Source organism: Acyrthosiphon pisum, chromosome A1 (assembly GCF_005508785.2).
Source record: "Acyrthosiphon pisum isolate AL4f chromosome A1, pea_aphid_22Mar2018_4r6ur, whole genome shotgun sequence".
Taxonomy (NCBI): Eukaryota; Metazoa; Arthropoda; class Insecta; order Hemiptera; family Aphididae; genus Acyrthosiphon; species Acyrthosiphon pisum.
In genome coordinates, this window is record NC_042494.1 from 113,575,673 (window position 1) to 113,590,140 (window position 14,468).

The 14,468-nt window shown below is 32.7% G+C and overlaps 1 protein-coding gene across 2 annotated transcripts in view; it reads right to left on the reverse strand.

Annotated features, from left to right (window-relative positions):
* LOC100164906 (mucin-3A) overlaps positions 1 to 9,706 on the reverse strand; it is an 82,585-nt gene extending 72,879 nt beyond the window's left edge. For both annotated transcript variants that reach the window (XM_008186022.3, XM_008186021.3), the window contains exon 1: positions 9,181 to 9,706. In XM_008186022.3, coding sequence (XP_008184244.1) covers positions 9,181 to 9,274 — 94 coding nt within the window. In that variant the 5' untranslated portion in view covers positions 9,275 to 9,706. The remainder of the gene's footprint in view (positions 1 to 9,180) is intronic.
* Positions 9,707 to 14,468: the final 4,762 nt, after the last annotated feature.

The following is a 14,468-nucleotide window of genomic DNA, read 5'->3' on the forward strand; positions in this document are numbered from 1 at the left end:
GCTGACCATCTATATATTGAAGGAACCGCGCATAGAGGATAATAATAATATAGAACCTCGCACGCCATACAGGTATATTCAAGTACATCCAAACACTATAACCGTATTCGTATTTGACGTAGGTAATAGGTACAGGTAGTATATATAGGTGTATATTTGACTATGTGTCCGGAACATTATATTATTGTATATGGTATGGCCAGCGAGCCGGCAAGTCAACGCGAATCATCGACACTTCAGTGATGAAATCGCATGTCTCTCGTTCGCGCTTACGAGTGATATCTACAGTCCTGCAGTGTACGCGAGAAGTTAGATGGATACAGGCTGCAGCCCACACTTTCTTCGCAGCGCGAAACTATCGACAGGTCTTGAAAACTGGTTGCATTCGATGTCGTGGTCGGGTCGCCGACGCCCGAATAATTAACGCGCGTTATGTGAAATCACTATTAACTGGCTGTCAATTTCAGGATGCATTTATACAAAACGATTAAATGAATAAATACACTGTCGAACGATTATCAAGCCGTATCGCAAATGCGGTATACCTACCTACCGGCTACTATATATAATATATTATTATCATATACATAACGTCATAATAATATTATACGAACATAACATATTATAATATAATATTATGTATAATATACTATATATACTCTGCTCGAGTGTCGGATAGATATTAACTTGCGTTTAATAATTTTATGTAATCACTTTCAAACTTTGTCGTATATGCGCGCCAGCCGCCAAACGTATAATACCTACTGCAGTCTTGTAGGTATATACATAATAGTCATTAAAATAGGACAATCCAGTTTGTTGTTAACACACTCGACAAACCTTGAAACACCCGGACTCCGGTATATGATGTAGGTATAATAATAATATAATATTTATTAAGATACGAAGCTTGTTGTGCAATGGCTTATCGGCTCAGCCATGCGCAAGTGTATCCATGGTGCAGCTCCGAACGCACTTAACCATTACCGATGAGGTCGCCCGAGTTCTTCGCTATGTAAATTTTAATAGTAGGTATTATGTTAAAAATATTGAAGCGACGTTCGAATTTGTCTTCAAAATCAACCACACAAATATTGTATTCATATTAAAATAATAACACTCGAGGACCGATTATTATGTAATAATAGTATAATAACACTGTTGCTATTATACCTATATGCTTTATATTATGTTTGCTTGCAAACGACGACGACGACGACTATGACATTTGAGTTGTCTATCGTAGGCGTTGATACATAATATAATATAAATATTTAACACATATGCGCGAGTATTGAAATTTCCGTCTGCGATACGCCCGGTAGGTATGCGTCGGCGGAGTTTTCCAAAGCTGCATATTTCCCAACAACATATTTTAATGTCGTAACTGTCTTGTAAAATATAATCGTATTATATTACTGCAGAGACGCAGAAAAGAAACAGCTATAACAGCACAAATGGCAGGTACCTTCTATATAAGCGTATTATTTTATGGTATGCATAATATTATTGTATTATGTAGCTATTATATTATGACAAGACGCCGCGGTGCCCGGCTGATGGATATCTTCAACGGGCGCGATTCGAAAAACCGTCAAAACGTGCGTATAAAGGTATATAATACATTGTGTGACTGCACAATCCGCGAATGTCACGACCACATGTTTTTCGCCCACAACATCTGAGGCTGTATATAGAGGTATCTCGCGTAAGTTTTGCGACGAAAATATAGAGGCAGTCGCGAGCAGGCTATACATCGCTCGGAGCGTGTGAACCAGTTCGGACGAGGGCCACACGCGCGTTTATAATATTTCGTATACATTTATGCAAATCGGTCTTCCGCGGTCTCTATGCGCTTTTTGATTCGTGTGCCACCTCCCACGCTGTCTCTGCAGATTTTTTATCGATCACGCGGGAGTTTCGCAGGTTTCCCGACAGTATAATTTAATCCGGTGTAGTATATTTATATACGCAGGTCCTACATATAGATGTTATTCTTTACAATTGTGCACTGATGAGGACCTGTCCAACGTCCACGATATATTTTAGGTTTGTAGCGGGTAAAATTGTAATATTTTGAGCGTCATTTTATTATTGTAGGTAGGTGTACCTATAGTTACTGTAGTATAAGTAAATAATTTCTTTTTTTTTTCTATTCTTTTTCGCGCCGTCTGAAAAGTGAAATGAAAAGTGATCGGTAATAAACACGCGCATCATCGTGTTATGGACATGTGAAAACCGAATTTGTTCACACGATTCTGCTGCAGCGCCACCGTTTTTCCGGAAAACTATTGAAATTTCGTAGACTTTTATGTTAAAATATATTATTATTATTATTATACTGTTGTAATGATAATAATAATAATATACCTATCGTTCAACGACGCCGCCGTGTAGGTAGGTATACACTTTCGTCTCGGTCCGGACAATAATATTATGTCTCCCGCGGCTGACACGAACCGCATAATTGACACGCATAATATAATATATAAGACATGTCGTTTAAACGTAGTGTGTAAATTGTTTCCGCTATAATATAGTCTCTTCTTACCGCGCATCGATTAACCACGCCGAAAAATATGCAATATCGCGTATACGTCATTATTATATATTGTGTACAGTACATATTATTTTCATGTCGCCCAATTACTGAAATCAGTTACCTATATTCTATTACATATACCTATTATAAAAAATTATGTACGCGCGAAAATCGATCATTTTTTCAACTCCATGTAAATATTATTTCAACGCGATTGTTACCTCCAGTACCTACATGCAGACGACTGTGATGTATGGTAGGTACCTATTATAAGACTATATATCCTATCTACTTACGTAGGTATAATAATAACAGATCGTTCTAGAAAAACCGAGTAAACCCAACACTATGTGCTATAGTTGCAGCGTGTACGCTGTACGTACAGTATACGATTTTCCGACTTATTTTGCTCTGAAATCTCGGGTTATAAGAATTCAATTGGTCGTTCACGATATAGTAGTAGTAGATTGCAGTGTGTGACAATTTTTCGAGTTTTGGTTTGAAAATCGTTTCATTTTTTAGAAAATCGATGGTTATAGCCATAACTGTCGCCCTTATGACTGGACAACTATTATAATAATAATATGGTACACTATATAGGTACTCATGTTGTCATCCGTATATTATAATAATGTATTATATTAAATAGGTAGGACAGCCGACAGGTATTGCCGTATTGGTACTGAACGTCGTTTTCTTTATTTTCTTTATCAAATATTAGTTATGGTAATATGACATGTATGTATATAAAATATACATGAATGACACTGTAATACTGTATGCGTGCCTATTTAGTTTAACCACGATAAGAAAACCATCGATATGGAAAGGAAATATCATTATGTTTACTGTTACCCCCCACGTGTCATCGTCTGTGTGTGCTGGGAGACGTCGTTTTCGGTAAAAATATTTTTCAATAATCGATTCGCAGTTAAACGTCACTGTGAGACGGAAACGCCCGCTTTTTGACGATAATATTTTAATCGACGACAATAATGATTATAATGCGTTTATTAAAACATTATATTATTATATTATGCGCCACAGCGGTACGTAAACGAGAATTTGATTATTGCCATCGCATCAAGGTTGTTTGGTGCCTATATCTACACATTGTACATTTGTATACAGAAAATCGATCGTGAGTATCGTCGTTTAGTCGTTCACTTCTGCACAAACGAGGTTTTCAAAAGTGCATAATATATAATTTCGAGCAATAAATATTAAAATATTATAATATAGTACCTACACATTACGCTGTAAGACGCGTCTAACCGGTATGTAATGGTATATCTGTATAATGTCGTTTTCCTTTCACTCTCGCACCCGTAGCAATAATACTAACATTAAATGTATAATATTATGTATCATATATGAGCCGTTACGGGCTACAATATTATATTATAGTTTTCCAGTGACGATATCATATCGTTTGTTACGAATATTGTGATTATGATTATAGCTGTCGGTGACGAAAATCGCACATGTCTGCGACCCGCAGCGTGTTGGGATAATAACATAATATGTGTCTCGATGGGAGGTAAACTCGGCGGAAAACCACACGAAATCCGGCGGACGTTCCGAGTTAAAATAATATTGTATGTGGTAGGTAAGTATATACGCGCCATTTGTCAAACGACGGCGATGATGACTGTTATTGTTAACGTGGTTTGTGACGACGATTAACTCCGGATTTACTGCGATTAAAATTTTATTCATCCCGGAACGATCTCAATCAAAGATACGCACACTCTAAAAGAAAGAAAAAAAAATTGTACACAAAAATGTAGGTCGGTCGCTTACCTATATAATATAACGAGGTAGGTATACTATGGAGGTTACGACATATTGTTAATTGTCAGGCGTTCGGCGATCGACAATAAGAAAGAAAAATGTTATAACGTCCAAACCTAAAGCACAGAATAATAATAATATAATGTTATTATCCTGCACTATGTGCACTGCTGTCGTGTTTCATATTTTTTGTTTAATTGTATTAAAGACACGACAACGACGAAGACGTTGTGTAACGCAATTTTTGTTTTCTATTCGCAAACCAATAATTTTGTCGTCACGTAATATGCGAAGAACCGACCGTAATATACACGCAGGAATGGTAATTACGGTTCGACGTTCGCCGGTCGTAGACTTTGAAGAAACCGCATTGTCGGCTTGTCCTCGCGAAAAATTTCGTCATGTGTATAGGCATTGGCAGTATTTACACTTGTCATAATATGGTGTGAAATCCCACAAACACTGCCGGTAATCGGAGTAGTATAATATGGAAATTTGAAAAATAAAAAAATTTTCGTAATTTATTCAGTATCCGTAGTTATTGTCATAATCCTATCAATATTTATACATTTTATCGTACACGTTATTCGCCCCAGAATAATATTATTCGAACACCGAGCACTGCCTGCTTGGTGGCGGCGGCGCCAACAACATTTTTGAAAATGGGTCTGACACCATTCCGCACATATTTCGAAAACATTTAATTTATATATTATCAACATAATATTATCATAATATACCGCCCTATATATTATTTATTTATATACATCATGTACGAGACATCAACATAATAATATATACTCGTGCATATATGTATAATACGACTTACACAAGCCATATCGAAGTTCTCGTGGGCAGTCCTCGCTGCGGGCTACTATATAACACAGGTATAATATGGGTATATACGCCGCAATAATATTATCATCATGGTCAAGCGTATATACAAACTATAATATTTTATATATAGATATATTATATTGTGATGCATGCACATTGTCCGCGGTCGGTACCTAAATACCTACCTATTATTATATTATACATATTTTATTGGATCGGTTTCGAATAGGTACCTGTATAATTTATAATATTATACTCACGTTATAACAGTGGACACCATTTGGGGAGGGGGTCAGGGTGTGCGGTTGAACCCCTTATACATTTATATTATGCTCAATTACCTTGTAAAATCTTCGGGTGTTGATGGATTTATTAGTAAATATTTAAAAAAAAAAAATGTAAAACAGCAGAATGTTTTTTCAAGGCAGATGAAATTTAATAGCGGATTTTCAATAATCTCCAACTCCAGAAAAAAAATGAAACGATGCCCCCGAATTTAAAAAGTGTTAATAAATATTGATAAGTATAATAATAATATGACGTGCGTAATATTATATTAAATATACAAATTTTGTATGTTAGTATTCGTGTACGGTATGTTATCTGAATATCATGGCGACCGAAGACTTCTAAAATTCGATTTGCTTCTTGGACCAGTATATCGGAAAATATATAGATAGGTACTCGCTGCTATACCGGCAGCTGACAAATATGGTTAACACGTGTCTTTGGAATTTCTTCGGCGCACAAACGCATAATATGTATAATATACAGGTGTAACTTTATTTTATGTAGAACTATATAGGTATATAGTCGGTATAGGTATACACATATATATATACCAGCTCGATTATACATATATATGTGTAGTCTATATGCTGATACGCGTAGTACATATACCTATATATATATGTTCAAGTCGCAACCGCCAGTAAGAACGATAGCGCGAAAATCGAGTGTGGTCCGACTGGTTTTCGTATCTGTGTGTATAATAGTAATAATAATAATAATATATCTAGTAATGGCTGGTAGTCGTGTATAGTATTGCTTGGAGGCTTCCGGCTCCGGCCGGCCCGAGGAATTGTGTCAGACTCGCCGCCGCTCGTGGTAACCCACGACCATACACCGCCGTCATCCGGCGATTATTTTCCCCCTTCTCACACCCGTCGTTGTGCCACATTGTCTTCAAGACGAAACCGCCAAATCTTCTTTCCCGGACAAATCTGTTCCTTTTTCTTCTCCTTCGTATTATTATTGTTATCATTATTATTATTTTACTGCGTCTCGTTTTTATTTTTATTTGCCACGAATCGCATTGACCGAGAATCGTCATCGTCGTAACTCATCGTAATGCGCCATTCAATATAGAATCGTGAAAAACAACGTGCATATGTATATATATATATATATTATGCACATATATATTATAATAATAATATTATTTGCGTGATTGTAAATATGCCTATAAATATTTTTAACATTTTAAACTTATTTGACCTTTTACAGTATGCGGCGCATTCATTATTATTATACATTTTTTTGGCAAGACTTTCAAGATTTTGGTTTACCATGATGTATAATATTATATATATTATTCCCTCTTAAGTTACTTGTTGATTTTTTTCTTTTCTTTTCTTTTATGAGAGTGGTTACGTGTAGGTACATTTAAATTTTGAACGACACGTGTGTTTGGTCAGGGTGTTTGGAGGGGAAAGGAGAGACACTATATACTAACGAGGTATATGAGTTCTCACAAAACTGTCTAACGTCTCCGGCGGATTTCACCTGGAACCGCTATGGCTGGTCGCGCCAACAGGTTCAGTATCTTTTACATCAAGAATACAATCACAAAAAAAACCAATTGGGTACATTGATCTGTTCTTATTCGTTTGATAAGTATTTTTGGGACGTGATTACGTGAAATTTGACAGTAAAACACTATGTCAATTACAAACAATATATTATACATTATATAAGTATAATGTATATAGTAATAAATATATATTATGAATGTAATGCAATGTTACTAAATACAAACTTAAATTTCACTACCTTAATAAAATGATATGTTATATTATTACATAGAAATAAAATAAATAATTCGAACGTTGTGTTGCATATAATACCTTCGTCGTCTTAGGTGACGTATAAAAAAAATTAAATTATTTTGTTCTTCTAGAGTTGATTCCGAGTTATTTCTATATGCCGGCGAATCAGTAATAATATGAGAATCATTGAAATAGCCGCCGGTAATAAAATATGCGCAACCACTTTCGCCGCCAACGGGGGATACGATTTTTAAGCACGAAAAACCTATCATTGAAAGACGAATGCTATTATATATATAGAGTATACACATATGCCTCGATTCGTGTATAAACGTAATAAAACCATATACATACGTAGAAAGTATTTATGCGATGAAAAAAAAAATGCAAAACAAAACGTGCGTGGAGGAGGCTGCAATTACGTTATATATACGCGGAGACTTCAACGCCCTGTCGCAAATAACTCTTCCTGGATTAGCTTGTATATACGCGGTTCACACTCTCGTTTTGATTCATTAATTTCAATCACTATTATTTGGATTACAATAATAATAATATTGATAATACAATGGACTTTTACTTTTCAGTACATGACAAACACCGATGGCGCTCCTGAAAATGAGTTTTTTTACATACAACACACCCGCAATAATTATGTGATAATGGATATGATAATGGTGCAAAGATAAAGCAAGTGTCATCTCCTCGATGATAATATGATATAATATGGTCTGTTAGAGAATAGCTATAGTCAGCGATGTAGTGGAAAAACAATAGCGGAAAACGGCCGGTGTTTCGTAAGCAGCATATAAAAAAAGCATCCGTTGTTCACTATTATATATTATGATCGTATAATATTATGCTAATGATAAATCTAATATTATTATTTGTACACGAATGAAAGTATGTTTTTCAATTTACGTGTTTTTTTATATTCCCATTGTATTTAATTTGTTTCAAATAGTATCCGACCTTCATCGTCTACTGTTCGCTATTGTTCGTCCCGCGTGTGGGTATATATATATGTATCGTTTACCATAGCGCCCCGGCGGCGCTCCAATAGAATACACCGAACAATAATAATAATATACCATTTCGAAAGAAAGGGAAGACGGAAAACGAGTAAATCGCGAGTCAAAGATATATGTGGATTTGTACTTTTATATGAATTTGATCAGATCATCGTGATGACAGCAGAATTATACTAAACGTATACCTACCAATAATTATTACAAAATATATCACTTCACGGACAAACAACGAAAGACCATGTGACTTTTGATGACTTTAACGCAAGCGTGAATGACACCACGGCGGCATTGCGTATCAAAAAAAAAAAAATTAACAAGTATTATGAGTTCACTATAATATAAATATTTTTTTAGAAGCAAAATTAGTGTGCCATATAGGTATATAAATCTACCATATAGATTAGAAGATACTCTAAAAATGTGCAAATTACTATTTTTTGAAAAACATTTCTTAGCGTTTAAAACAATTAAATTATAAATATTAATAATAATAATAATAATTCAGATTTAAATACCTAAATTGATGAATATTATCGTATACATTCCTGATATATGTACATATAATCAGTAAATTAATAGTTATAGTACAAGTATATCAAACATACAGTTAATGTCTTAAAGCTCGAAGCTGATAAAATAATGCATTACATCAGTAAATTTGTGAGATTAAAACTTTTAAATATTCAAAACGAGCAAACACTTTTGGTCTAAATAATGAAATCCTATGAGATCTTGTAATTAAAGATGTCGATTATGTTTTAATTTTTATATATATTGCTATAGAAATTATAGTAATCACTAATTATAACATGTACTTATATCTATATAGTTAGTTATAACAATAAAAACCGAACACTACTGTGATGAGTTATATGCAACCGGAGGAGTATAGTTGAATAATTACAAAATTAAAATAATGTTCACTCACCTTCACTTATAGCTAAACAGTCAAAAACAAATAAGCTGGCCAGCAACAGAGCCAAAGTTCTGGCGGGCAAGAGCTTCTTGCGCTTCGTAGCCATTATAGCGTTCGTCAATTCCGCGGTAATTTCAAATTCTAAACTGACACTACGACGATAGAGTAAACTGCGAGCTCGTAATCCTTTGACACGCCGAACATTTCGTAAAAAGTTCACAACATATTAAACTTACGCACGATAAAAAAATTAATTAAACTTAAAAACAGTTAAAGGGTTTTAAAAAATACGAAAATTAAACAAAATACATAGAACAAACAAAACGGACGGAAACGATATAAAATATAAAAATCTTAAACAAACACTGTCGGGAACAACCGGAAATGTTTAAACTTGTGTATACACGTAAAGAATATACGCGTGCGTTTATATGTGTATTAAATCGTAAAATTGTCGGCAAAACCACTGTGGTTCACTCACGCGATTCGGACATGGTGCCGCGGTCTGTGCCAACGAACGAATGAGGTTAACCTCAATCCACTACCGCGCGCTGGCACAACAGATCTTTCACCACGTTTCCTTCTTCTTCTTCTTCTTCTTCTTTTTCTTCTTCTAAACACAGCGCTATACTTGAACTATTACTACTATTACTATTACTATTACTATTACTATTACTATTACTACTACTACTACTACTACTACTACTACTACTACTACTACTACTACTACTACTACTACAACTACCTACTATATGTCTATATAGGTACCTAGCTACTATTATACTATATAGTAGTCACTATACTACCACCGCCACTACTTCCCTCCCAGGAGAAGGGCACGAAATAACAATAATAGTAATAATGATGTTCCGTCTATATTTCTAGTAGTCGCGGTCGTCGCAGCAGCGCAGTGTAAGCTGTAGTCTTATAAAGTCACCGTTTCCGTCATTAATTAAAAACTCACAGCCGCTGACGGTATTTGCTCGTTGACCTCTGCTATGATACGTCGACCAAATGACCCGTAACCGGGCACACACACATATACGAAGTTATACCAGTATAAGCACACAATATTACTCACTTACACACAAGTACACTTACATATACCTACATGAGCGTGTTCGAATCAAGTGCAGACTGCCCTAATGCGGTGGTGATGACCGCCGTCGCGGAAGATCCCCCGACGACCCAATGACCGCCGCCGTCAAAGGTAGTTTGTTGTCGGTCCATAATACCACATACGATCGCGCAGTGCGCACGAGCGTATAATATCATTATATTGTTCTAAAACTTAACTACACGCATGTCAATGCGCCGATTTACTATAATGACGCGTTTGCGCCCGTTATATTATATGGGTATAAATGTATGTGTACGGGTCAGTGGAGTAAAGTAACATTTTAAAAGTACACCAAAGCCCAAAATATAATATGACCATCTCAGTATAAACTATATTAAGTACCTGGGAGTACCTAATAATATTTATTTTTTTATTTTTATTTAATATAAATTTAATACAATATCCTTGGCTACATGCATAAAAAGAAAATATGATAACAGATATAACAGAATTTATTTTTACTTACATGAACTATATGTGTTGGTATACACTACACGCCTACTGCCTAGGTATATATATAATATACAATTACCATAATATTAATAATGATTAATAAAATCAAATAAAACGAACAAGTTTTTTGAGAAATACGGTTGAGAATGTTGTTAATCGACATTTACCGTCGTGCATTGTGTCAGGAAAACGTATATTGTTTTCAGAGGCTATTAAAACTAAATAAATGTCCCGATTTTGTATGTATTTTTACAAAAATATCATAATAAAGCGCATTCACACGAGCTAATAATATTATATTATTATATAAGTTACATAATATAATAACGATAAAGTTTGAAAATTTGTACATTATATAATAGCCTTTAGGTCGTAAAAGTAACACATAACTACACAAAAAACATATGTATCGTCCTATACGTATAACAAATACATTTTACCCATCTCAAAATATTTTTATAATTGCTGCGTGTATTATAATATATAAATATTAGCCACAGTAATAGTCATTATACTGGCAAGCATGGCGTTTTTTACGAGTTTCGATGTCTCATAAGTCTCGACGAATCACGTGGCGACGTATGTATCGCGAATCACGTCGGTTTAGATTTTAGTATACGATCAACGCGCAAGACTTGCATACTAAAACGTATAAATGTTATTTCGTTTGAAAATCAAGTCCACGTCGCATTGTTTATTTCGTACGGGACGGTTCGGAATGCGTTCTCGTTTTCAATTAATATTTTGATTATAATACACGAGCAATGTATAAATATTATTTTAAGTTGTCCACATCTACCTACAAGACGTCCGTTGGCGTAACTACTTAGTAACTAGTTGTGATGGGAAAGGGGGAGGGGGGTCAAGACACCAAAACCCCAAAAAATTGTAAAGTCGAATATTTGTCATAACTCGATATAGGTACTATTGTACTATTTACAAAAACATATAGGTAATTGGTATTATCCGTTAATTGTTGCGTAGGAAATGATGGAAAACAATAGGTTAAGTATAATATTTAATAAATAAAAATAAGTATATGATTATATAATATTACTTAAATAATTTAATGTTTCATTGATTTGTTTATTTAAGCCACCATCAAAATGTATTATTTGATTAATAAGTATAACGATCAAACTTAAAACAAATCCGAGCATTTCAATCATCTACACTCCGTCTAGTAACAGGTGCATTTTTCTATACCTCTAATCATATTTAAGAGGATGTCAGCGCAATATTTTTTTCTCTCTCAGACCAACCCGCAACATAGATAAAACGCTCTCATGCAATCGTTTTTTTATGACTTTTGAGTAATCTTAGAATAAAATCACTATTTAAAAAACGTTTAGAGGATAATATTTTTGAAGGTTTAACATATCGTTTCTATATTCTGTTATTCGTTGACCTCAAATAACATCTCTGAAAATACTACTTAAGTCTTAACGATTAACTTGCCAATGGTGCAGATATCTATTAAATCTAAATTAATCCCTAATTTATATAATGCAAAAAAAGTGTCATCGTTAAGCTTCTTTTTATCATTTAATTCATGCCAACCTGTACTGCACTGTCCACTCATACGCTTATTGTAAAAAAAAAATTAAGAAGCTAAGTAAAAATGATCAAAAATATATTTTATTGAATTGAGCTTAGGCTGTACTTTTTATAAACATAATATATAAAGTGCCTAAGTAATATACGTAATTTGGTGCATATATTCACATTTTGTATAACAAACGTTATTTCATAGACAATTTGCAAATTACCGCGTGTCTTACTCACAGTCATACAACTATTATAATATATTATTTCATACAAATTGTTACTGTTATTTACAATATAATTTACGACTACTGGTTATATGCAGTATTCCTAAAATATAATAATATAAAACAAAATGTATATGTAATAATAGTAATAGCATTAGGTATATATGTATATATTTATGTATGTATGTATGTATGTTTGTATACATTTAATATTTATGACATATATATATATATATATATATATATATATGATAAGTCATAAGTGTAGTAATAGTTCTTTAATACCTTTAATAATATTACACTATTATTACTATGAAACTAGTCCATTTATTTTACAAGAAACGCTGTTTTATACAATATAAAAAATATTATTATTTTAATTTGCTTTATGGTATACGTATTCTATAATATAATATTATTATATCATACATGGCTTAAAATACTAGCAGAAAGTTTAAAACTAAAACTGTGTGGCATACGATGCCTTCACTGCAACTACAACATAATAATATTATTGTGCACTTTAATTGTAAACATTTAAATACCTAATAGGTTCTTACATGTAGGTATTAAGAACCTATTATTTTTATTTCTTACATATTTTGAATTTAAAAGAAAGAAGAACATATTTTATTTATTACCCTATACCTATATAATACTCTAGTATAATTAATCTTTTAATAATTAAATCTGTTGGCATTAAAATGTTTAAAATGTTAAATGACTGTTATTTTTCATCATATTAAGCGTGTAACATTATTAATTTTGGTTTCATTTGATACCAGAATTTTAATAAACGTTATGCAAATATTTTAATTGTAATTAAATATCATATAACATAATAATAAAAAAAAATGTGTCATCACTGCAGGAAAGACTTACGCCAGTTATATGTATAATGTATATAAATATTATATTAAACAAAATTAAGATCGTTTTGTAAGTTGATTAAAACTTTGTGTTGCATTACATAACACCACGTGAAACAAAGTACTATTTTAAACAATGCCAAATATAATCATTCTGTTTTATTATATTGATATTGACAAAAAGTCTTTGTGCCAATGAAGATATTATTTAATATGATGTATAATTTATTATACATATTTCAAGTATAAAATCTTTTGTAAGAAATTATTGAAGTATGAAAACACTAAATTGTTAAGGTTTTTCTTTATATTAGTTTCAATGACTACTTTTTGGACCAAATCCAATAGTCAATCTTAAACTAAGTTTTCCATTTCGATTAAACACCGAGTGAGAAAAATCTACAAATCACTCGAATAGTAGAAGTGTAGAACAATATACAATTGTGCTTACTTAAGTATTTAATCGTATCAAAATCAAAACAGACAAAGTATAGTTGAAGTAAAACAAAACCTAAAATCAAAATAATTATCAAATGTAATATTTTTCAGTTCATATATTTCACAATGAGCAAGCCAAATATGAATTAGGTATGATTAAAGTTTATGTTAAAGTATACTATTTAAATCAGTACTACTCAATGACTAAATAATTATATGGTATTATTATTAATATATTTTAAGCAGATTATTATATTATATGATATTTGCCTCGAGCAAACAGAAGTTAGAACAACTTATATTAAAAATCGAATATAATAATATATGTATTAATATTTTGTATTTTAAACTAAAAAAAAAAAAAAAAATATGTAAAAATTAATATTAATAAATTATAAAAAAAATAATAATAAGGAAATCAATTCTCACGTAGAGTATTCACATTTAATTACATTGTATTATAATATTTGGTTTGAAATATTCAAATATATACCTATATGTACCTACCGTCTGTTTATGAATGCATTGACCTTATTTGTTTTTAGAGATATTGAGCGTGGCCTTAATATTCACTAAATTCAATCGAAATGAAAGTAATATACACCCAAGACATCTAAATGAAAAAAATAGTTAGCTTTGTGAACGGTC